The following is a 27,222-nucleotide window of genomic DNA, read 5'->3' on the forward strand; positions in this document are numbered from 1 at the left end:
GTTACCCTCCAAGTTCTACTACTCATAAAAGCAGTATTATAATTCACAATTCCTATTCTAAGGAGCCCTCTTATAATATTTCATTACCATCGGTTCGATTCGAGTTGACCAGGCCAGAATTGAAGGGAAAGGTTCAAGTTACCCTCCAATCGCTACCACTCATAAAAACAGTACTATAATTCACAATTCGTATTCTAAAGAGCCCTTTTCTAATATTTTATGACCATTGGTTCAATTCGAGTGAATCTAGTGATTGTAGATTTAGGGAGGGGGGATTCATTGCTTCTATCCTGCCGGACTATTGCATAATTTGTTCGTTTGCATAAAGTTTAAAAGTCCTTTGGATCCTACAGTTGTTTGCTAAAATTTATGCACAGTCCATTTTCCAACAAGGTATTCCAACAATTATCTATTCCATAATTGGAATATACGAGAGGTTTAGAGGTTTCAAGAGTTAAGGATGCGAGAAGAGGTTTGAGAATTATTGTTTAGAAGACTAAGTCTCTTAGAATTGGATGAGGATGATTTTAGGTAACGAGAAATTCATTAGAATGGGTAGTTCCATGTATCTAGGTATTATTAGTAGTAAATATAGAGAGATTGTTAGTAAAAATATGAAAAATAGAATAGCCAGGATTGGTTTAATTTTTACAGTTTTTAGAAATGACAAGGAGTTTGTAAGTTTCAGACTGGGAGGACATTCCAAAAATCTCTCATTTAGAAAAGTTTTCATGTTTATTTTTTTACTTTTAGTATGAGAGAATCTCGCTGCAACCCTTATACTTTGATGGATATAGTTCGGTATGATGAAGAACTCACTGGGCTATTGAAAAGTCAGGGACCATTATCATCAAGGGTTCGAGAACTTCAGCATTTCTTTATGAACGCATTCCTCCAGATTATAGTTGATGATATTAAGTTTTGTGAAACGGAAAATGTGGATTCTCATATTTGGAAGTTGGCTTTCTACAACGTTATTGAATCTATTAGAAGGAAAAAGCTAGAGGAACCTGAAACTGCGCAAGATTATGACAAATTTTTAGAACAGATTGTTGAGGAGGTAAGATTTTGAATTATTCAATACTAAGGCTGTAAGTCTGTTCGTGGATCTATGATACTACACTTACCTCTCCTTCAAAATAACTAAATAACAACAAACAACAAAACAAACCAATATTTGTTTATATTGGTATTCCACATGTATGTATATACATATTTATATTTAATGTATGTATATTTTTTATGTTTCAATGGTTTCTATTGCTATTCATTTCCGATAGGAAAGATATCCACCTATACATACGATGGCCATACCAAGACGATGATCAACTTCGTATAGAACTGTCTCTCAGAGATGGCGATCGGAAATTCAGAGGTGGCCATCAGCAATTAGTGACAGCAGACCATACAGGGTGTCCGATGTCGGTAATACTTATATCCTCGGATCCTGAATTCTAAGATCCTGAGATGCAGAACCTGAATGGCAGAACGGGCTGAGATTGGTAACATTGATCATTGAGGTCACCTAGTTGTTGTATATGTTTGACTACGGCTCGGAACCTAGACCCACAGAGATTGTCGTATCATGTCTTTGCAAGCCTGAAGCACGCTCGAGGCTCGCCATTGATATTCTGAACAGCTCTGACGTGCCCCTGTCATTTTTAAACGCTGAGGAGGCATGGCTTTTGTTTAAAATGAATGTCTTGAATTCTTCAGTTTGGCAATTTCACTTTTGAATGAAAGAAATATGGGATTAAGCAATGGTTCCAAGTAGACCCACTCGATATCATAGAAGATCGAAGTCAGGCCAGGCTTCTAGGTGACATGTCGACCTCAAAAGCCTTAACGATGTCCACAACAGGCTGACTCATAGAGACAAGACGCTCAGATCAAAGGATCTGAGGATGCTGCCAAGAAAGGTGATTTCGCCAGTCTACTCTGCGATCTCACTGGTGTCAAAATTCTTTTGCTTTTCATATTGTGGGTCTAGACAGCCAGTAACTCGGCTACGAAATGGCTCAGCTAGATCGATGGAGGGACCTTTTCTCGAATATCCTTAATCCTGATGCTGCCGCCCAGACTGACGAGGATCTTGGGTGCCTAGCAGAGAGCATGCAGGAACTGCCATCAGATGAATGTAAAAATCCCTTCACGTTTGCACAAAGCTAGTCAGCAATAAACTGTTTGAAGAATAATAGAGCTGCAGCAATATGTCGAACATCAAGCTTCTGACTCTTTTCTCTCTAGTGTTGTGTTTAGAACGTTTTCCAAAGGATCGGTTTGCGGGTACAATTTTACCTCTGTGGGCAGGGAAGGGAACTAAGAACGTATGCTCACATTACAGATGTAACTCATTTTTCTAAATGCTCCTTTCAATGACTCTGCTTGAGTAGATTTCTCCGCCTGGAGGAGTGAAGTTGCGACGCTCTTCACGCCGTCCATCATGCGTCAGGAGTCTTTATATAAACGCGCCCAGGTCTAAAGTTATCCCTTGGTAGCCTTTATATTTCCTTATGGTTGAATCTTCTTTATCCTTTCTACTGTATGATTTGAGATGTAAAGAGGGTCCGAGACCCCTCAAATCCTTCCCAACATCACCAACATCATTCCTTGGCTGATATCTCTCCAAAACTTTCGTTATTTTTTTTCTTGCCATAAAAGCTTGTTTCTGAATAGATAAGAATTTAATTTCCATCTTCTAAGGAAACAATTTTGTATTCTTTTTTTTTGCACGAATAATTTTTGTTGCTAAGATATTTAAAAGATTTTATTTAAATAAGGCACCCTATAAAAAAGAAAATGTTGCATAACCGGCGTACACTTAATATTATTTAGAGACAAGAAAAGCAATAGATAATATTAAACAGAAAAACGTAAAATATAGCTACAATGTTGTTCAGATTATCAGTTCATAATCGTACTTAAACAGATTTTTCATGCTCAGAACCATTAGGTCGTATTAGCCCCCTATAGCGATTGGTGGCGAAAAAAAAAAATGTTTGGTGATTTGAATAGGAAGTTTCCGGAAACTGGAAACAATTTATGATTTCGGGGGGATAGGCCCCAAGGCCCTCCCCTGCTCCAAAATATCCGGAGGGTCCATTAATTTAGCTGAGAAAGGATTTTTTTTTAATATTTATTTCACTACTTGTGGGTCATCCACTCTTCACTTCTTGGTGTACATCTTGGAGTGGCCCTTGTAACGCCCTCTTGCTGCACTTCCACCACCCCCTGACTTTGCGCCACACATGATAAACCTTGCTCCACTGGTGGCATACATCGGTGTAAGTATTTATGGTAGCGACAAGAACCACCCCTCGACAGTAAAGTTATCGGTGAATTCTCGAATAATTGGTTTGTTTCTTTTAGGGTACTCAATTTTACATTCACGTACTGAAGACCTTAGAAGAAAAACACAATATTTTGTTTGAGGAATTTGTCAAAAACCCTCAAAAGAAGCATCATGGCATGGGTATGGCTGGTTTAGCCCTTGTTGCGGGTCAAAAGGCTTATATAGCCCTTGGAGATTTAGCCCGTTACAAAGAACAATTATTAGCTTTAACTGGATTCTACGCTGCTGCCAAAGAGTAGGCTTGTCATTTTTTGCCTATTTTATTTCATTTCACTTGTTTGTTTTATTTCATTTCACTAACAATCGAACTTAATAAGTCAAAATAAGCTGAACATAAATTACGGTGAATGAATAAGTGAATCCTTAAAGGACAATAAGCTAAAATGAATAATAAGTTTTAACTTAAAATGAACAAAATTACCGCAAATAAAAGTGGGGCTACCGCCTTCTAAATTCTTTAAGGGCATGAGCATTATTCGCGCTTTACTGAAAACAACTTGTATTACTAACTGTTTGTTTATTATGTGTCGTAACATTAGCAACGCTATTAAAAAGGAAATCACAGTGCCAGTCAAAATTTAAAAATAAGGGCTATCATAAATAAAAGTGGGGTTACTACCTTTCTAAGCCCTCTGTAGGATAGAGTGTCATTTGCGCTTTACTGAAAACGACTTGTATTTTGAACAATTTGTTTATTGTTCGTCGTAACACTAATAACACCATCACAAAAGGAAGTCTTAGTGCTAGTCAATATTTACAAAAAATTGGGCTACTGCCTCTTTAAGCCCCTTGTAGGCTAGAGCGTTTTTCGCGATTTACTAAAAACGACTTGTATTTTGAACAGTCTGTTTATTATTCATCGTAACATTAATAACACCATTAAAACAGGAAATCATTTGTTAAAACACCTACAAAAAACGAAGAAAATAATGATAATAATCTATAATTATCATTATAATCCCTATAATAAAATTATTTGTTAATATTTTTAGGAGACACATTTTTCGTAAAAAGCTCTTCTTTTGATTCTAATCGAAAGTATAGAAAGTTTGCTGCCTAAATGAAGCTTCAAAATCGATACTTTTTTAAAGCAATATGTTTAGTTTGTTGATTTTCTATAAATTTGAATCTAAAATTTTATTTTGGAATCTCAAAAAGTTCGTGGTAAGGAACTGTAAGTAAGGAGTGACGCGGCTGAACAGTAACCGAAACTCTGAAAAACGGAATATTGATATCAGTAGATATAGAAAAAGAATCGGCATATTATGTTGATTCCTAATTTATAAGATTAATTAAATTTAGTTTTATCCATCGAAGGCTACGAGCCTCATAAAATTTGCCGGATTTTTGATAAAGGGGAAAACACTGCCTAAAAGTCAATGAATCTTGATGAAAATCATACCATCAGATTCAGCGTACCAGAGAACCCTACTGTAGATGTTTCAAGCTCCCATCTCCAAAAATGCGTGATTTTGTTTTTTTTTGACAAAAGATACATCACGGATGCGTGTTTATCTCCTTTTTTTTTCTCAGGGGTGATCATATTGAACCAGTGGTCCCAGAATATCGGGAGAGGGCTCATTCGAGTGAAAATTAAAAGTTCTAGTGCCCTTTTTAAGTGACCAAATAAAGTTGGAGGGTAGCTAGCCCCCTCCCACGCCCCTTGTTTTGCTAAATTAGTTTGATCAAAGTTTTAAGGTATCCATTTTGTTCATCGTAGTTCCAGAAAGTAATTACGAATTTAAAAACTGACAATTCCCTAGGTCTAGATGGGCTCTCCACAAATATTTTGAAAGAACTTGCTTCTGTAATCCATGTTCCGTTGCTTCACATTTTAAATGCATCTATATCATCAGGAATCTTTCCAGAAGTTTGGAAATCTGCACAAGTTATTCCAATTCATAAGAAAGGTGATAAGACAGGTGTAGGCAACTATCGGCCAATAGCTATTCTTTCTCCAATATCTAAGGTTCTAGAAAAAATTATTCAAAAAAAAATTGTTTCGTATTTTGATAAAAGAAATTTATTTACTAAAAATCAGTTTAGATTCCGGTCGGGTCATTCTACTAAACAAGCTATTGCTGCACTAATTTTAGAGATTAATGATTCACTAAATGATGATAATCATGTGTCTACTCTTTTCTATGATATAAAAAAGGCATTTGATACGTTAAACGACGAAATTTTACTGGAAAAAATTAATAACACAGGTATTAGAGGTAAAGGCCTAGATCTAATTAAATCTTACCTGCATGGTCGAAAAATTCAGGCAGAAATAAATGGGCACCTGTCAAGCCATTTTGCTATTGATGATATTGGAGTCCCCCAGGGATTAATATTAGTACCATTACTATTTTGATTTATATAAATTACCTTCTGAGGTGTTTACCCCAAGATAGTAGCTTAGCAGTAATTTTTGCAGTGGATACAACAGTAACAGTAAAAACTAAAACCCCATCTTTATTGGTTGAGAAAATGGTGATAGCAATGAACTCTTTGAATAAATGGTTCATGTAACTACCTAGCTCCAAATTTTTTTAAAACTGAATTCATGATTTTTGGGCGGTCACAGCGGACAGTAAATAAAATTACCATAGAAGAGTTAATTGTAAATAAAAGTAGGATAAAAAGAGTAAAATTATTTCGTTACCTTGGGATTATTCTCGATGAGCTTTTATCGTTCCGTAAACATTCTGATTATTTGAGTTTGAAACTTGCCCATAACTTAGGTTGTCTTCATAGATTGAAACATGTGTTTCCCTTTTCCATCCTTAAAATTTTATACCATTCCCAAATTGAATAATATCTACACTATTGCCCTGTAATCTATTTCAACACAATTAAGGTCCACCTCTAACCTCTTCAGATAATTCAAAATAAAGCGATTAGAATTCTAGGTAGTTTTGTTCATCCCCCAATAAGGCTTCAAAATCTCTCGAAAACTGAAACTTTTTATGTTTTTCTCAATATATTTAATCTTAAACAAATGAAAGATCTGCATACAGCAATGTGGTATTATGATATTCAATCTTCAACAAATTATTTCCATGATTTGAGTGTAATTGAGATTCCCATTTCTCCTACCCACCCCGTCCGCTCCAAGAAGTATTGCCTTCCTCTAGTTAAATCAGAAAGAGCTAGATTCTCAATCAGATACCAGATTCCTCATATTGTAAATAAACTAAATATAGTATAAATGTTCCCAAGTTTCAAGAGCAGATCTTCTTTGAAAAACATATTTCAAAATTGGTTCTTTGTCTGGATGTTGGGATTGATGAATAATTGATATTAGTATTAATTGTGTTGTGGTGTTCTCGCGCTGGTGTGGCCTCCTCTGTTATCTCCAACCTTGTATGTTTTTTTTTGTTTTTTTTTTTATATCCTGTATTTGTTATTTCGGCATTTTGTTATATTTGTTTATGGCCGACACATCGAGCCCTGCTCTCCGTCGACCAGTTTAGAAATTTATTTGTCATGTGTTTTTGTCAATAAAAAAGAAAGTTGAAAGATCCAGTAGCTATGCCTTTGAAGATAACACGACCCTCCATAGCCCATGGGTAAATATCTTTTAAGCTATGAAATTTGCCCATTCTTTATGTATAATATTTGTTGTTGGAAAGTATGCACACCTTTTTCGGGGGCGGGAGTGAATTTTTCGCTGGGGGTTTTCCACGGGGAGAATTTTCCATGAGGGGTGAAGTTTTAGGGAAGTTGAACTTTTCAGGGGAAATTTTATACTTGAGGAATTTGGCAGAATTCCTATAGGAAATTCTTTTTATATGTCTTACTTTCTCTTTGCTGACTCAATTTTACATGTGAAGATGTTAATGGTAATTGTCCGGGATAAATATTTTTCCTATGGGGAGCCGGATTTCCCCGAAATTACTTAAAAAACGATCAGAAATTAAATTAATAAAAATAAGTCTTTTTAATTGAAAGTAAGGAGCAACATTAAAACTTGAAACGAACAGAAATTATTACGTATACGAGGGGAGGTGCCTCGCTCTTTACGCTAAAGTTTGACTTTTTGTCCCAGCTCTTCAAGATCGACTCCAGAAAAACAAGGGTCGGTTAACTAGAACAATAAGAAGCTTTTTTAAAAGTACTAAAAAAAGCTTTAGCGTGACGAGCGAGGTATTCAGGAGGGGGACACCCCCTCAGATACGTAATAATTTCTGTTCTTTTTAAGTTTTATTGTTGCTGCATGTAAAACTAATAAAATGTGACTGGTTGTTCAAAATATAATAATATATATTTGTATATAGTATATATACATATATATATATATATATATATATATATATATATATATATATATATATATATATATATATATATATATATATATATATATATATATATATATATAATATATATTTCTTCATTGAGGTCATATTCGTTCAGTCTGTATGTTCCCAAAGTTTCAAGCTAATCGGGGAAAAAAAATATGGCCCTTATATTTTGTGCTTTGTTCTGTTGTCTTGAAAAATAATCATGACGCCACGAATTAATACTAGCAATTTTGTTTTCACAACTTTTGGCTTGATTGAGGTTCCTGTGGCCCTGTCTACATCCCCTGAAGTAGTCAATCGGTAATCTTTTTGTTCCTCATCTTTTTTCTGCAATGGAATTTTTTTCTGAAATTTTTGCGTAAAAAACTCATATAGTCAAACTTTCTTTCAGTGTTTTTTTTTTGTTCATTGGGTTCCCATTCGTTCAGTCAAAGTTCCATGATCTCAAAGTTACAAGCTAATTGGAGGAAAAAAAAATTCTGGCCTGTTTTTCTGGTATCGCACATAGACAACCCAATTTTCTTTTATGAATGTTGTTTTTTGTCCCTGCGGTCTGTTTTTCACTTTGTGTTTTTTGTGCGGTGTGTTTTTCACTCTCTGTTTTTTCCTTGCATGTTGCAACCGGTCTGCGACAGAATATTTTAGGGATATTTTGGCCATGATAAATCGACGCAACCAATTTTTTGGCGTTATGTATTTTATTTGATTTCTTCATTTCCTTTTTAACCCCATTCTACTCAAATTGTCTGGTAACATTAGTGTTTAAAATGTTTTATATACTTGATTTTAGAAAAAAAGAGGGGATACCGACTCTTCATTACCTTGTGTACATTTCACTATGCTTGATACACTTCTACGTTGCGCATCATAGGGCCATGCCGCACTTTTTTCAACGTTTGGCTTGCGCCACTTGGTGCACACTATTTTGAAAAAGGGTAACACCTGGGGATTAACTTTTTGCCAACATTGAGAACCACTTCTTTTTGTTCTTATGATCGCTGACCTATGGTAAAAATGTAGTAATAATTTAAGGTTATTTTAAGCCGTGCAATCTCTATCGCATCACCTTCTTTTTTAATGGCTGATATAATATCTTCTTTTTTAGTACCCTTTTTTTATCGCTCTCCATTTTTTCCGTGTTGCTTGGAATTTTTATTCGCTCTGCATTTTCTTTTCTCACTCAATTTTTTTCCCTTTCATTCTCTTAGTGCTCGAAATTTTGTCTTGGCTGTGTTCCATTCTTGTTTGCTTTATCTCCTTTTATTTCTTTTCTTTCTTCTTTTCTCATTATGAAGCAGCTGACAGGTGTGGAGGGACATTCTTTCCCGCCTAAGATTTTGTTACCATTAGAAAAGAGATGAATGTCTTTCGATTTTGATTCTTTGATGTTGATTTTAGAATGCAATGAATACCCATATTCAAGCTTAAATTGAAAGAAAAAAAGAAACAGCTCTAGGCTGAGGGAGTATAAAATGATGAAAAAAAAGAGACGCAGGTCCTTTATCGTCATTGATATCATCGACAATTTTCAACGTATCGACGTTTTATGACGTCAACATTGACATAAGCCGTCGACAATATCTACGTTTTAGTTGCAGTCTTTTTTTAAAGGAACAGGTAGCGAGCCTGTCACATGATTTTGTAGCAGTTGGGGTCGAACCCTGGTCCTCGTTTTGCCAAGCAGAATCCAATGCGCTATCAAAGTGTTAATGTGAAATACTTGTGAAACAAAAAGTTTTAAGAAAAGTAAAAATAGTTTAAAATCGATCGATAACAAAAACATTTCTTTTCAGATGGTATACAAAAGCGCAACTGTTAAATCCAAAGAATGGAAAACCTTATAACCAGCTAGCCCTCATTGCCATGTTAGCCGTAAGTTTTTTTCTTTTCTGTTTTAGCTATTTAGAGAAAAAAAAAACAGGCCTATTTCCTTCGCCAAAGGGCCAAGAAACTGAGAAGGTTTAACAATCACTTTGATCTCTAAACGTATTCTATATTACAGTTGCCCTATGTTTGGAGAGATGGATGAGTCTTTGCATCATTTTTTAGGGGAATGTAGGAAATTGAGAGAATTGCGACTGGAAATATTTGGTAGGGAGAGATTGGATTTTGGAAATTTCGAAAAGTAAGTGTTATTTATATATAAATAATATTGGAACGTTCGTCCGGGTAGCTATGAAGTTTTGTGAAGATTTTCTTGAATAGTCAGTTTTACGTTTTGTTGTTGTATTTTTTTTTATTTTTTTTTTTGCTTGTTTATTGTGTCTCATCATGGCCCAATAGGGCTTTCGTGTGAATAAATCTATCCATCTATAGTCTTGTTTAGTGAGTCAGCCCCCATTATGGATTATTTGCGGGCTATTACCGAGTTTGGGCTAGAATATAAGAAGTTTTAAATATTGCCTTAATATCGCTTTTAATATTAAAAACAAGTTTTATTAACATTAAACAATTTCTGGTAGGCTATAAAGAATTTTTAAAGTTTTAATTTACTACTTAAACAGGTGTAATACGAATTAAACTTTAAGTATTTTTAGAACATTTTCTATCCTCTAAAAAAGGAAAATATAGTAATATATATATATATATATATATATATATATATATATATATATATATATATATATATATATATATATATATATATATATATATATATATGAAGCATAGATATAATAATTCAACAACATAAATAAATTGTAAATACACTGTAACTATAGTAGGTATAATAATAGAATAACTATAATGTTTTTGATAATACTATGACTAAAAACGACTTTTCATATTTGGAGCCCCAGTATAGGATCTTAGGTGAGAAATTTCCCTTGATAGACCTGTTTCTAAAAAGAAGCTCTACAAAGCCAGCTGTGAATTGAAAAGCAGTGGCAAATCCTAAATTTTATGGGCCTCTCACCCGATACACGATAAACCACGTGTTTATTTATTGTAATAATCTTTAATTAATTACTGTTGCTGTATTTATAATCAATTATTGCTATAATGTTTGACTGTTGTCATAATTTTATAATACTATTACATATTTACTGACTATGTCCAATAATAGGAGTGAGCCTATATGCAGGAATTTATTCATCCTATCTTAACAACTCAAATTCTTCAAAACAGTCCCCTTGGGCGTTGATGCACCGCTTGCAGCGCTATTTCCATGGTTTTACGGTCTGTCAGCTTTCAAAATGGCTTTAAAAGAGTTGGCCCTGGCCTTCTGGATGGCGGCAATGTCATAAAAATTGTGACGCTCCAGCAAGACCGTATCCAGGAGGGTTACTGCGTTTGAACCCCCCCCCCCCCCCCCCCCCCCTACAAAAAAAAAATCGACTCGTAAAAATGTAACAAAAATACATATAAAAAATTTGATTCGTTTTTGAATTTGTTTTTTTTACATCCCCCTCCCCTGAACTAAAATCCTTGACACGTCCTTGCTTTTCAGTTTTTTTTTCAATTTGAGGAAAAGGAAAAAGTCTGGGGGGTCAAAATCAAGGCTATACCGATGCTGTGACAAAGTTACAACTCCTATCTGATTAGGTGCGATGGTTGGCATGCACATCTATCTTGCTACTAATCGCAGACTCAACTGGGAGTTGTTCTTCTGATATTAATCACAGACTCAACTGACAGTCGGACACTGAGAGTCCTTTAACCTTTTACACGTTTTCGTCGGAAGAACTCGTTCCAAGGACCTTAAGATCGATCTTTGTCCTCAACTGCCTTCCGTCCGTCTTTTTAAGCCTCTTTGCCAGCGAACAACATGGGCTTTTGACATGGCATTGTCTCCATAGGACTGTTCTATCAAGAAAAGAGTCTCTAAAGCGGTTTTGCCCGACAGGATGAACAATTTGATGTTGTATTCCTGCTTTATTATCCACTATTTTTTGCTTTTTATCTCGTAACTAGAATGAAAAACACTTTGCACAACGATCGATCTTCAATCTTTCACTGCTCAAAAGCGACTGCAAAAATTGAGATGCTTAGGCAAGACCCCCACTACCGATACCACCCATTGAGAGTGCTCTGGTGATGACTGGTTCGCCGTGCAGTCGCATGTATTATTACTTCTCAACGAACCTTGTATAACTGTTAATATATAACCGTACAAACTATAATATAAAAATTCAATTATAATGTTTTTTTTGTTAATCTAATAACTAGATAATGACTTTTTTTCAATTTGGAACCCTCGCTTTATAGGACCTGATGACCAAGATGTTTTCTGATATGAGATTGTCTGATTAAGTATAGTCGTTGTTTTTGGCAATAATTATGTATTACATTTACCTTAGTTATTTGGTTTTGGACGAGGGTCAGTTGCGTAGCTCTGTAAGTTCAGCTAGAGTCGACCCAGCTCTAAATGGGCAGCTGGAGAAATCTTGGGAAGTTAAACAGGAAGGGTGTGCGAAAGCACAGGATGGCTGGCCCCCATACCCCTATTGCCCTTCCTGGCTGAAGGGCCTGGAGACGCTGATCAGCACCGCCGGTTCGGACTTTAAGGAGTCTAGTGCTGTACCCTTTATTTTTCTTTTTTTTAGACCTTAGATCCACCTGTGCGTCCAGAGGGACCCAGGGTATCAAGAAGTAGCCGCCAATCTTTCCACAGATGTGGTGCTACTAGTTTATCCTCCCACTGAGGCCGGATTGAGGTGTTCAAGTTTCACAGATCTATCTGGTACGTTCGGTGTAGTGTTTCTGGGTCTGCATCTGCGGTCTGAATCCCATGGTTGCCAGTGGAGTGCTGCATTCGATAGCCGGGGCTTGTCAACACGTAGTACGTGGCCAAGGTATCTCCATCGGCGAACTCTTATGACATCTGTCACAAGAGGCTGACCTGTATTGTCGTGGATGGATTGGTTGGCTATACCTGCTTCCAGTGGATGTTGACAGTTCTTCTGAGACATAACTATACATTGGACTTGTTTTAAGAACATATACTATAGTTAATCAGATAATATATTGTCAAAAGACAACTTGGACATACACAGTAATATATTGTAGTTTCGCTGTATTTTGTTCTCTTCTTAGCATATTTGACTTGTTTCAAAAAACATTAACTATAGTTTATAAAATATAATTTTTTTTATTCTTTTTTTTTGTATAGTGTTTACGTTTTTAATCATCTTTTATTGTATTTGTTAATTTGTTTAAGCTTGTTTTTCTTCTTATTTTCCTCTTTCTTTTTTTCCATTGATAAAGGCTTCCTGATGTGAAGCCAATATATTTGAGCTTTTATTATTGTTTGTATAACTTTTTTTTCGTTCTTTCAAGGTTCACTATCTCATTAAAAATTTTACCCGCTTTTCAATCTTATCATTACATCTTAAATATGCCCAGGCCCTTTCTTTAAACGACTCTGCTCTGTCCAGCTTTGGCTTTAAATTCTGCTACCCTCTCCTTGTAAAAAGATGACCGATAAATAAGCAATAAGAGATAAATAAAATATTTTTTTTTAATAAAAAAAATAATTTTTTTTTATTAAAAGTATTTAAAAAAACAATTAATAAGAGATAAATAAAATATTTTTTTCGTCTTTTAAATTTCGAACCTGTGTTTTTTTTTATGATCACCGTTGTTCTTTTTTAGAATTGAAAAAGTTCGTAATAATGGCACGATATATGCTAGAACCAAGATTTAAGATTCAAATACATTCTACGACCACACTGGCTATGCAGGTTTTCGCCAGTCTTAAATTAGACTTGGCAAAAATATTGATTGAGTCTTTTGAGTATTGAAGCCCAATTTATAACAACTTAATTTCAAAAGACTCAGTCAATATTTTCGCCCAGTCTAATTTAAGACAATCGGTTCGCATACCTAACGAATACCGAAATTGCAGAATGGCGAAGTCTATTGCCAGGCAACGGATACTTATTCAATCCAATTGGTGATTGCTGCTTTCATTTATTTCCAACTGTATTTTTTTATTCAGTTTTAATTCTGCTCTCGTTAGATTCACTTCGGAATGTTATGTTTTGATTGATTGTTTTTTTTTTTGATTTTTTTTTTTTTTTTTTTTTTTAGCTCTGAAGACGACTTGACGGAGATCCTTGTCTTAATATTTTTGGTTCTTCGTCTTCATGTTTTGCCACTGGCTGACAAAATCCTCGTTTTCGCATATATTTTATTTTATTTTTCATTTATTATTTCCTTTCCTCTCTTATTTTCATACGTTAAGATTCAAAAACTAAGAACTAAGATTATATTCTTATTTTATGTTTATCTAAGCTCCTTAAACGAGCAGTAATTGGGTATGCATGTTTTTTTCCCCTAAAGGGCCTCATAATTTCTTTCCGAAAATTGGCTCACTACTATTTTCTGGTCTAAAAAATGATCTAGATAGGACATGAGTTTGAGACAATTCGTTTAGAGCCTTAATATCCGAAAAATATTCTTCACGGGATTGACTTCTCATTAATAGGCATCTAAAGAATCATAAGTCCTAGTGCAAAAGCAGGACTGCTAAAAAAGTAGAACCCTGATTTTGATCCTAAGAGGAAAAATGAGGCGATGCTCTGAATAGAGTAGGGCAGAAATATATGTGCAGTTTTGTTGCGCACAGAGTGTATGCTGCTCAGGCGAATTTTTCAAAAACATATTCCTCTGGGGTTTATTTCAGTTTGGTTCAGACACTGTGAAACATCACCTTCTTCATAATTGAAAATAAATAACGTAAGGAGATTGTTCAAATAACGGAAAATCGTTCCCAAATATCCATTTTTCACCACGAAAATCGAAAACTCTTGAAGTTTCATTCAACCCCATTCGGGGACTACCTGCTTTTATTTGGCCCTAGATACCTTACCTTAGACCTTAGATCCTCCCGTGCCTCCAGAGGCGCTTAGGGCATATAGGAAGAGTCACCAGTCATCTCTCATTGCTGCGGCCGCCCAGCCATCTTCCCGTCTGGGTTGGATTGAGGCATTGAGATTTGTGAAGTCTGTTCGGTAGCTGCGTCGTAGGGTGTTTTGGGATGTCCTCTTCTTCTGGTACCATATGGCTGTCACTGAATACGACCCTCGGCAGTCGAGTTTTGGGCATGCGGATCACATGACCTAGGTATCTCCACTTCTTATATTTGATCCCTTTGATCTTTAATTAAAGCCCTGAAACATAAACGAGTTTCTAGTGCTGTTCCCGTGAGTTTGCAGTCCAGCGAGATTCAGATATGTTGAGTTTCCAGTAGTAGTAGTAGTAGAAGTTTCGAAGGAGTCTCAAACACTCCTTGGGCGGCGATATACCCCACTTTGAGTGAATGAAGTCCAGTTTTGGTAAATTTTTACCAAATCATATTATTGACTTACAAATAAAGTGAATATACCACTCGATGCCTTTTTTTATGCTCTTTCCAGATATGATAATAATTTTTGTCAGAAATTCATTTTACCCCCATCCCTGTATATACCAATTCAGTGTATATATTTGCACATTAGGGGGGTGGGGGTAAATTTTATTTCCGACAAAAATGATTATTATATTTGGAAAGAGCATAAAAAAAGGCATCGAGTGGTATATTCACTTTATTTGTAAGTCAATAATGTGATTTGGTAAACATTTACCCCAGTTTCTAGTAAAGGTAAAGAATACGGTATTTGACTTTGTAGTTCCTACCGGTGGTGCAGATCTCCGTTTCATGGCCCTTCAGCCAGAAAGTGCAATGTGGGAATGGGGCCAGTCATGCTTTACTTTTGCACGCCCCTCCCCTTTACCTTCCCAAGATTTCTCCAGGCTCCTATTTAGTAACTCTACAATTCCAACAATAAACGCAACTGCTTATATACTGCTTATCTACACAAAGCTCAACAAACCAAGAATGCAACTCAAAGGTCAACCAACATATGTTTGCGTTTTCTTGTCCTTTTCTCAATTTGTTTCAATGACAATATTTTCTTCTCTTTTTTATTAATTTTTTTATTGTATTTCATTATTTTTTTTTATGATTCTGTTTTCTATTTTTATTGTATTTTATTGTTCTTTTTTAATGATTTTGTTTTCTTTTTAGAAACGGAAAGTGGACGCTGTATATTTTTACGTAAGAAGTTTGATGGGTTCGAACCCCGTGGAATCTGCCAAGGATACTCTAGTATCCCTCTTTGATGAAAATAGAAAAAGGGTAAGGACTGAGTAAGATACAGGTTTGATTAAAGGGTAAGGTGGGCAAACTGGGCAGAGAGTATGAGAAAGTGACAAGAGATAAATTTCAGTTTTCGTGTCTTAAAAACGCAACCAACGCCATTGAATGCTACCGAGCAGCATCAGAAAGTGGATACTAAGAAACTAAGTAAAAATATCAGGTCTTTTTTTCTCTTCGTTTTCCCTTCTGCTTCACAATGGACCGAAGATATAAAGACCCCATATTCCAAATGGGCACATCAAATCTTTATTTACGCCTGCTTAGAAAAAAAAAGAAAAAAAAGCGGGATATAAAATAGGGAAGAAGAAACAAAAAAGAACGAACAGTGAAATTTTTTTAATTTTTCACAAAAATCACAGTGAAAAATAAATACAAGTCTTGTATTTGCACAAAGAGTATTGTCAGCAGTAGGCCGTCTAATATATGAAGAGTGTCTGTTTCAAGTATGTCACCTTCGTTGATGGATCGAGGATTCGATATTTGTAAGAGATTTCTTTGTTGGAAGATCGTATTGCGAAACCTAGTTAAGTTTTGTAAATCGATAATGCGTACGTTTGTTGGTGTTCAGTGAGGGAAAAATTATTCCATATTCTGCATTTTAACTAATTTATAATCAATTCAAAATAGTTTGAAAGGAGAAGGATATTCCCAAAGGAGAGTCTTTCATATTTACACATCCTCAGGACTGGGTCTTACCTGTTTTCTAAGCTTTTCAAAATTGTCAAAAATTTATCAACGCCATCTAACAAATCGCATAGTATGGTTTGAAAGGCACATTCTCAAGAAGAAAATTATTTAATATATAGACATAAATCAGGTATTCATACATCAGGTTATATTGATATTATCTAACATGTTCAAGTGATGTTATGTCGATCACGTTATTTCGATTATTTCGATGAGTATAGATGAGGTTTCTGTGTGTCTGCTTACTCTTGCATTTTGACTTGAGGTTTGTGAGGTTTGCTCGAAAGCAGCTAATATTTTGAAATAGTCCTAATTCAGTTCAATTCAGTTATTTTATTGCCCTCATAAGAACTGAAAAATAAACAACAACAAAAAATACAAATATCCTAGCCGCTACTGGAAGGCTTATACAACTTTTGCCTAAGCTGTATGTATTTACTGTTTATATATATTTATTTTAATATATTTACTGGATTTATTTATTATATTCTATTAATTACATGTTTACACTTGTTATTTATTATTTACTTTTATGTTTGTTATAATACATTTCTGTATATATTTATTTGTATATTTTTATTTATATACTATTTTTATAAATTTTCATTCACAAAAGAAAAAAGAAAAAAAAAAGAGAATGGTAGTTATCATTGTAGCAAACAAGAGGCTACCTGGTAGGCAAACTCATCATCAGAATTAATTTTACATTATAAAGATTTATTACTTCACCATTATTAGCAGCAGTTTTTGAGCAGCAATTAGACTATGAAAAGCTGCTACTTTCAGGCTTTTTTATTTTTTATAATTTACGGCAACAGAAGGGCTCAGCTAGCCACCTCGCCACGAAAACGTATAAAAGCTTTAGTGGCTTTGCTTCACTTCTTTGTTTCTTGCAATTTACTGAACACACAGAATGGTTATCTCAACATTTTGATCCTATCTCTTTGTGGAAAGAGAGTGGAGGAGGGGTTTGTTTGCCCTTCACTCACTTTTGACTCTTAAAAATGGTACTAGAACTTTCTATTTCCAATCGAATGAGCCCACTCCGGAATTCTTGCTACCACTCCTTCCATATGACCACCCTAGCTAGATAGCCATGTTACAAACTTTTACTATTTTGATATTAAAATAAGAACTATATTTATGTTGGTTCGACAGCGTGAAGCATTGCAACAACCTTTGGTCGGCATCACCGACAAAAAGGTTGCAAGAGCAATATTTCTGAAGATCAACATCACTATATTTATGCAAGCTGTCGTAGTCAAGAATAAGTTCCAACTAAATTGCGGTTGTACGAAAAAAAAATTGGAAGGGTACTTATCAAAATTTATACTTTTGTTTTATTTCTCAGCCATTAACTAATTGCTGTAGGTGTCAACCCCTCAACTTGTAAAATTATGTGTACCTAAGGGGTTTTATTCTTAAAAAGAATAGTGACAAAAATCTAAAATTCCGAATCCAAATTCCAAATGCTAATGCAAAACCCAAAATTACGACGAAATTCTTGAAAGATAAAATCATTCAGCTCCTTCTCTACAAGGAAGTATTTTACAAGTGTACAAGAATGTAGTTTACGGGTAAAAAAAAAAGATACTCAAAAGGAAGCAGATCAAGCAAGGACATGTAATACGAGAAAGGAAAATATTGTTTTTTATTGTCATTCAAAATCTTTCCCAGATTTTAGAAGGATCTTGTTGGAAATAAATACTCCCCCTCCCCTTTTTTATTTGACCCTTGTAGACTTTTCTGTTCATAATTTTGTCGCCGTCTCTTTTTTTCGTCTTTTTTTTCACCAGAAATTTTATGGATAAATATGGTGAGTCTAATTCTAGCAAAGTGGGTAATCAAACTCTTTGAACTTCAAATACATAAATATGTTCCAAGAAAAATATCTAAAACAGAATTAATTTTGCGTTGCCTACTGTAGAGTGTCGCAGCTTCTTAACTTTTCTGTTCATAAATCTATTGCCTTTTTATTTTCCGTTTTGGCAGAATTTTCACGAATAAAATGCGGGTTCTTGTTCAGCGGTAGCCTAGACTCTGCAGACTCCAATCACGTCTATTTACGTTCTAAGAAACATATCTAAAACCAAATAAGTTCATTTTTCCTGACGATAGATTAATCAGGTGGACAGCTTCACTTACCTAGGTAGTATTATTTGTAAAGATGGTGGGAGCAGTGAAGATGTTAAAAGTAGAATAGCCATGGCTCAGGGTGTTTTTTCACAGTTAAAAAAAAGTTAGGAAGAATAGGAAGATAAGTCTACAAACCAAGATTAGAATATTCGAAGATACAGTGATGACAGTGGTCAAATATAGCTCTGAAGCATGGGCGCTCCGAAAAGCCGATGAAGATTTGCTAGATGGGTTTTCAAAGAAATTTCCTACGGATTGTTCTGGGTACCCGGCTGACTGACCGTATTTCAATACTTGTACCGTGGACCTTTCTATTCGCAAGTTTGTTGACTTGTCTATTCGTTCTTATTTTTTACCTTTCTTCTTACCAGACTTTGCGAATAAAACAGTAAGTTTTATCCTAGTAAATTGGCAACCCGAACCCCGCACACTCAAATCACATGTCTCTGCATGCTGCAGAGACACTGCATACTGCATGCAGAGGCTCATGACTGCTTCGGTTAGTAAGATTTTTGTTCTTTTCTTATTCTTTTTGCTCTTAAAAATTGTCATGCTTATGTTTTTTATTCTGCTTTTATAATCGATGTTGAAAAATATTGTCTGACGTGTTAATCTTGTTAAAGTATAATTTGATTTGTTTGCTTTTTCTTTGCTATATTTCTGTGATGTATATGAACCTATTTTTATCCTAATACAATTCTTAAATTATCTACGCCTGGCTTTACATAATTTTTTTTATAATTTATAAAAATAAATTTTTATAAATTAAATTTTTATAAAGTTTTTTATAAATTTTTTATAATTTATAAAAAAATATATAAAAATAAATTTTATAAATTTTGTAATTATCTACGCCTGGCTTTACATAAATTTTTGATCCAAATTTGCCACAAATTAAATTGCAAATACCTTGGTACACAATTTTCTTTAAAAAAAAAATCTAGTTCTAATTAAATAGGTTCTAGGACCAAACTTGATGTATATGACGTTTTGTAAAAGAAGAAAACAAAAAGAAAATAATTCTAATTTAATTGATTTCTTAATTAAAATCTTAATTAATTAATTTCTTAATTAAGACAACCTTGACTACATGACGTTTGACGAAAAATGAAAAAAGAAACGAAGAAACATAAAAATAATCAAACAGTCCGTGGTAACGAATTTTTAGTATGGAATGACTCGACCCAATAGTAATCCAAACTCTAAAAAACTGAATTTGACAACAATAGATACATCAAAATAATTTGCTTTTTACAATTTGCTGCTTCCAAGTATATAAAATAAATTAAGTTTAATGTTACCCATCAAAAGCTGTGAGCCTCAGAAAATTTGTGTGATTGCTTCAAGCTCCCGTCTGCAGAACTGCAATTTTTTTGCCATCAGATATATTACGGATGCGTGTTTATCTGTTGTTTTTTTGGTGTTTTTTTTTCACCAGGGTGATCGTATCGAACGAATGTTCCTAGAAAATCGTTAGAGGACTCATTCGAATGGAAATTAAAAGTTCAAGTGCCCTTTTTAAGTAATCAAAATATCGGAGGGCAACTACATCCCTTCCCATGTCCCTTTTTTCTCCGAAGTCATCAGACCAAACTTTTAAGATAACCATTTTGTTCAGAATAGTCGAGAGGTGAAATAATCGTGCCTCTGGGGATGACATGACCCCCCACAGCCCCTTTGTATGACAGGGCCCCCCACATCCCCTAGAGAAAGGGCCATAAGCTATGAAATTTGCCTATCGTTTGCATATAGTATTTGTTATTGGGAAGTAAACGAACATTTTTGGGGAAGGTGAATTTTCTATGGGGCAATAGGAAGAATTTCCTGTGGAGTAGGAAGTTTTCGGAGATGAACTATCAAGGGGAAAATTTTCACGGGGGAATTAGCAAGAATTCCTGTGTGAAATATTTTTTATTTCTCTTACTCTCTCTTTGCCGACTCAATTTTACATGTGGAGATGTTCTGGAGAAATTTACAAAGGGGTCAGAATTGTCAGGAGGATGGTTCCATGGGTGGGGATTTTCCCTGGGAGAAATTCTCCATGGGGGGGGGGGAATTTTTTTGGTAGAAATTCTTTACGGGGGGAGATTTCCCACGGGAGAAAGTCTTCATGGGAGGGGGAGAATTTTCAGGAAAAATTTTCCATAGAGAGGAATTCCCGCTACTATTTGAAAAAAAAAATTAGAAATGAAATGAAAAACAAGTCTTTTCAAATGAAAGTAGGCTAAGGAGAATTTTCCAGGCGGAATTGTCCGCAAGAAAATTTTTTAAGGAGATTTTCAGCGAGGATGAAATTGTCCGAAGGGGTTAGGATTTACGTGGGAGCAACTTTTAGTGGGGATGGGATTTTCCATGGAGGGACTGGTATATTTCTCGGCATTATTTGGAAAATGATCAGAAATTAAATCGAAAAGCAATCTTTTTCAACCGAAAGTAAGGAGCAATATTGAAGCTAAAATGAACAGAAATTATCCCGTATATGTCATTCCCAGTTCTTTGAGGACGATTCCTGAAACACAGGGACAGTTTGATTGAATAAGAAGCTTTTTTAAAATACTAAAAAACTAGTATTTTAGCATGAAGAGTGAGGTATTGTGGAGGGGGCGTACCCCCTCATATACGGAATATTTCTGTTCGTTTAAAGTTTAAATTCCACTCCTCGCTTTCAGTTGAAAAAAGTTGCTCTTTTTTATTTAAGTAAGAAACCAAGGATGGTTTTCAGCCAGTGGAAAAGAAACGAAACGATAATACAAAGATAAGACAAAGGACCTCCGCCATGCCGTCCTCACTGCTCAACGCACACACGAACAAAACTAACCTTTTTTCTGTCTCATTACAGTTTGCTTCTAAAGGCTTTGGCTTGGGAAAGGTCATTACCAAAATATACGCGTTGTCTTTTTGTTTTGCTTCACCCTCGTTCTTGGTTCCGTGGTTTTTTCCAAAAGTGTAGATTAAAAAGAAGTTACTTTATAGCCAACTGTAATTATTTGGGGCTAAACGAAAAGCTGTTCTCAAATGAGGTGAGTCCATAATATGCTCATAAGTCCATTGGTGCTCCATGAGGAAAGTCCATAGGTGTTCATAAGGTGCTAAAAAGTTCATAAGAAGGCGCTAAGGGGAAACTTCATGGAAAGAAGTAAATGGTGAAGGTCTGCGCAGATTGGGAAGTATGAAGAGCGTGCACAACTGTTTACTCATATCCTGCCTCAGGTTGTCGGCTTGAGTGCTGCATTGGCTCGTCAATATTAATAGTAGTAGTATAGATACTTTACAGCTATTTTTACAGTAGCCTATTGTAAAGTAACAGAAAGCTGCTTAGATGCTTATGCTTTCACAATTCATGATATTTCAGTTGGAGGCCCAGGAGAGAAAGAGGCGTGAGGAAAAGAAGGCAACTGCTCAACCTTCTGCACCAAGGACACCCGTCAGACAAAGAAAAGAAAGCGAAATCAGGAAAGAAATATGGATCCATCCTTTAGGTGGAAAAAAATTCTCACAGGGCTGCTACAGCTGGACCTTTAGGGGAAGAGAAAGACCCATATACCGAAGAGCTAAATCAAATGCCAATTAATGAGGTAATATATTCTTCTATTTTTTATTAGTGTTCTCTTAAACATTTATTAGAACAATACTTAGACTTATATAAGAAGAGAGAGAAAGAAAGAGATAGATGTTTTGGAAAAGAACCTAAATGTGCAAGAAAATTAGTAGAGTAAAGCAAGACAAAAACGAGTGCTATGAAAAAAACTAGTGTGCAGCAATGGTTAATAAATTCATTATGTTTCACCAACATAACCAATTAAGTTTAATTATTTATTTATTCGATTTTTTTTCATTAAGTAATCATATTCATACAACAATATAAACATACGGTCTTACAGTCTATGTAATCTTGCTATTATATAATATAGCCATACACAAAATAAAAAAAAGATAACGATTAATTTTGTGAAAACACTAAGTTTAACCTAAGCGAATATTTCGACTGCATAATCGACAGCCGTCTTCAGCGAAACATAACAGAGAAAAACTAACTTCCTCATAAACATATCGATCAAAAAAGTTTACCTGAACCGGGTGAAGTAAGGACACCTTATGAAGTAAGAACTCCATTAAAATTTATTTTTATGTGGTAGTTTATTTTGAAAATGTTTTATTTTTGGGTTTCTGAGTAAGTCCGTTTTTACTTTGTTTTATATAATTATGTACTGATAATGGCTGTTGATTATACAGCCAAAATATTCGTTATGTTTTATATACTATATGTTTTATATACGTATATGTTTTATATACTTTGTTTTATATAATTATGTACTGATAATGGCTGTTGATTATACAGCCAAAATATTCGTTATGTTTTATATACTATATGTTTTATATACGTATATGTTTTATATACTTTGTTTTATATAATTATGTACTGATAATGGCTGTTCATTATACAGCCAAAATATTCGTTATGTTTTATATACTATATGTTTTATATACGTATATGTTTTATATACTTTGTTTTATATAATATTGTACTGATAATGGCTGTTGATTATACAGCCAAAATGTTTGCTTAGATTAGATTCAATATATTAATAAGTGTCTTCACAAAATTCACTGTTATCTTCTTTTATTCTGTATGATGGAAAGGTAGTGTGGTCTTCGTTATTATTTATAGCCTATATAGCCTACAACATATAATTCAATAGCTTATATGTTTAATCGAATTCAGGCTTGAAAATTTTTCAGACTTGGATGAACTCTAAGTAAGGAGTGAAACATTATAGAGTGTTACGAACTCTAAAAAAAAAAAAACATATAAATTTCATTAAGTTCAATGTTACCCATCAAAAGCTGCGAGTCTGAGAAAATTTGGCCAATTTTTGAAAAAGGTAAATTAAGGAATCTTATGAAAATCGCACCATCAGATTCAGCGTATTAGAGGTTCACTGTAGAGGTTTCAAGCTCTAATCAGCCAACATGTGGAATGTTTATTTTTTGCCAGAAGAAATATCAAGCGTGCGTTCTTTTTCGGGGGGGGGGGGGTCGCGATCTTTTCCACTGTCAATTCTTTTGGCGGGGGGATTTTCAGCGAGGATGGAATCGTCCGGGGGAGGAATTTTCCACTGAGAAACTGTCCCCTCCTCAATACTTCGCTCTTTACGCTAAAGTTTGACATTTTGTCACAATCAAACAGTTCGTGGTAACGAACTGTTTGATATAGTAAGAGTGACCTGTCTCAATAATGAACGAAGCTCTAAAAAAACGGAATTTTGATACCAATAGACACATCATAAGAATTGAATTTTAATGTTGATTTTAAATGTATGAAGTTTGTGAGCTTTAGTCACATCCATCAAAAGTTACGAGCCTGAGAAAATTTGTCCTTTTTTCGAAAAAAGGTGAAAAACATTCCCTAAATGCAATAGAATTCAAATGAAAATCGCACCATAAATTTCAGCTTATCAGTAAACCCCAGTGTAAAGGTTTCAAGCTCCTATCTGCAAACACCTTGAATTTGGTTTTTTTGTCAGAAGAAAGATCGCGGATGAATTTAAGAACCAATTCTGAAACACAAGGGTCGTTTAAATAGAATTAGAACCTTTTTTAAAGTACAAAAAACCTTAGCGTGAAGGGAAAGGTATTGAGGAGGGGGAAACCTCCCCCTCACATACAAAATAAGTTCTGTTCGTTTTAAGTCGTTCCTTACTTTCAGGTGAAAAAACTTTTTTTTTACAATTTAATTTAAATAAAATCTCACCATAAAAGTATGGAAAATGAGTCGAAAAGCATTTTTGAAAAATATCTATTTTAGGGAGGGGGGACAAGCCCCTCCTTCACTTCAACTCCTTCTCCTCACACCCCGTGTGTACGGTACTACTTTTGGCTTTTAACTTTTAATATTTCTCTTAATAACAATTCTATTATTTTTATCTTCTACTGTTTTACGAGTGTTTGATAAACATATAATCTATAAAATCTGGTCGTTTAATACAGCCGTATAATTGTAGAGCCTACATGCTTAGTCAAATCAGAGTATTAAGTGTTTTCAAATAAAACGGTTACCTCACTATAAAAATCAGAAAAACAATAAGAAATTTTAAATAATAATCCCTGGCCGGGTAGGTACGGGTACGTAATTCGGGCCCTGGCCAGGTACGTACGCAGAGATTTCTTTCGAAAAAGGTGTGCACATCTTTCAAAATATCAAAACAGGTGAGTTATGTGGAGATGCCTAATACATTTTGAGGGAAAACATGAAAACCTTGATTTTTAAGTGGAGTTGCACGAGCCTTAAGGCACGCAAACCCCCAGCCCCCCGAAACTTTCAGGGTAGGTAGGTGATACTACTGCTGCTGCTGGTACTACGGGTTATTTTTACTAGGGAGGCTAATTTATTAAGATTAAACTTTAAGGGAATGTTTAGGTGGAGTTTTAACTAAATCAAAACACACTATATGTATGCAGGCTGTCAAAAAGGCATATAAGCAATATCTTAGGAACGGTGTAGAGTATTAAGTTGATACTTTTAGGTCATGTTGAGGGGGATGTTGAACTAACCAAAAGGCACTGTGTGCATTGCTATTATTATTACTGCTACGGCTACTATTTTTACTTTGGCTAAGGATATTAAAGTGAAGCTTTCAGGGAATATTTAGGGGGTGTTGAACTAAATCAAAACACACTATGAGTATTCAGATTGTCAAAAGGAAATATGAGCAATTTCTCAAGAACCGAATAGAGTATTAAGTTGAAACTTTCAGGGCGTGCTGAGAGAAATGTTGAACTAACCAAAATGCACTCTATGCATACTGCAATTACTACTATTACTGCTACTTCTGTTACTAGGACTACTACTACTGAGGCTCAGTGTGTGTGCACCCCTTCGGCTTATGACTTTATGACATTTAAGAACCAAAATAAATTTTATGGAAACCCTCTTTTTTAGGGTGTGGGGGGGAGTACGAGATAAGATATTTATTTTAAAAAGTCACTATCACAAGCCCACAAAGGGCTGAATTCGGACTTCGGAGTCGACAAATCCTATGATTGCACGAAAGCTGGTAAAAATGTAAAAAACAACAGCGAAAAAAAAAAACCATAATGAATAATCATTTGTGAGTCAATAATTTAACTGTAAAAAATAAATTAAACAGTTAAAGGGATAAAAACTGGTCAAACTAAACCTAAACAAATACAAGTCAAAAAAAAAAATAAAATAAAAGGGACATTAAAAAGGGGGGGGGGCAAAATAAGCGAATAAATACAAAAAAAGAACGACCTGTATATATATATATATATATATATATATATATATATATATATATATATATATATATATATATATATATATATATATATATATATATATATATATATATATATATATATATATATATATATATATATATAAATTAAAAGGAATACTAAAAAATGTCTCAATAATTTAACTGCATAAAATAAAAGTTAATAAGATGAAAACTGGTCAAAAACAGGGAGGGAGGGGACAAAATAAGTGAATAAACACAGAAAAGTGAACGAAATATGAATATATATAGAAATTAAAAGGGACACTAACAAAAAGGAGGGGGGGTCAAAACAAGCAAATAAGTGCAAGAACCTGGGCAGCACCATCAGCCAATAAAAAAAGAAAAAAAAGGGAGAAACTAGTGGGATATTTTATTCATTTTCTCTGTGATGAAGGGGACAAAAGCAGTGAATGGTGGACAAAATAGGGATGGGCTCAGAAACAACTCGAAACGGCCGTAATCTGGATGGGTGTGACGCTTGGGGAAAATACTTGCCGTCCGAGGGTTTGTTATTGCATCTTTGCAAAACGGAGGCAAAGTGAAACCCTTCTGCGCTCAAGGATTTGCAAACTAGCTTTTTTAGGAGCAGAGAGTATGACACCTTGCCTTCTTTGAAAATTATTCGCAAATCTCTTTTTTGGATTCATTCAATTTTTTCCAATTGTTCGCGAGAGATACCAAGGTGCCAAACTGGACAAGCATATTCAAGATGTGAGCAGACAAACGACGTGTAAATCTAAGAAAGTGGAAGGGGGGTTTGAAGGGTTAAATTTATTTAAGAGCTTAAGGAGGGCGATAGATACATCAACTCTATGGATAATATCTTTAACATGGATATTCCACTTTAAATTTGAAGAAAGTATGACGCCAAGTAATTTAAAGGAGGACACATAAATTTCAGGAGGGATATGATTAAGGAAACAGGGCGAGGATTGGATGAAGCAAATGGGCATTATCATGGACTGAAAGGGGTTTACTGTCATGTCTTAGACTGAGGCCTCATCTTCAATTTCATTGAGGATACTCATAGGGTCGCTTATTAAATTTCTGAAGCAGAGCAAATTCTGAAGCAAATTTCAACAACCTTTAGGTCATCAACAAACTTATATCGGTCAGGAAATTCCTTCGCGAGGGGAGGCAGTTAATCATGAGTGGTCAAGAAAATGATTAAATTTTGCCAGGAGGCATCTGGGGTTTTTGAGGATTTTCTCGATGTGGTTGATAAGAGAAACGAGGCAGTGGGAAGCAGAAGTGGATTTTAGGTTCTCAAATTGTCTCAGGACAGTAAGAGGTAGATTTTTTTCCTTTAGTCAA

At 34.8% G+C, this 27,222-nt stretch overlaps 1 protein-coding gene across 3 annotated transcripts in view; it reads left to right on the forward strand.

The window, feature by feature from the left end:
* LOC148954724 (uncharacterized) overlaps positions 1-27,222 on the forward strand; it is a 150,592-nt gene that overhangs the window by 115,081 nt on the left and 8,289 nt on the right. For all 3 annotated transcript variants that reach the window (XM_089086711.1, XM_089086712.1, XM_089086713.1), the window contains exons 9-13: positions 754-1,060; positions 3,370-3,587; positions 9,438-9,516; positions 15,653-15,763; positions 21,960-22,182. In XM_089086711.1, the coding sequence (XP_088942837.1) occupies positions 754-1,060; positions 3,370-3,587; positions 9,438-9,516; positions 15,653-15,763; positions 21,960-22,178 (934 nt within the window). In that variant the 3' untranslated portion in view covers positions 22,179-22,182. The remainder of the gene's footprint in view (positions 1-753; positions 1,061-3,369; positions 3,588-9,437; positions 9,517-15,652; positions 15,764-21,959; positions 22,183-27,222) is intronic.

This window comes from Artemia sp. Qi Xiang Cuo, chromosome 3 (assembly GCF_049724085.1).
Source record: "Artemia sp. Qi Xiang Cuo chromosome 3, ASM4972408v1, whole genome shotgun sequence".
NCBI lineage: Eukaryota > Metazoa > Arthropoda > Branchiopoda > Anostraca > Artemiidae > Artemia > Artemia sp. Qi Xiang Cuo.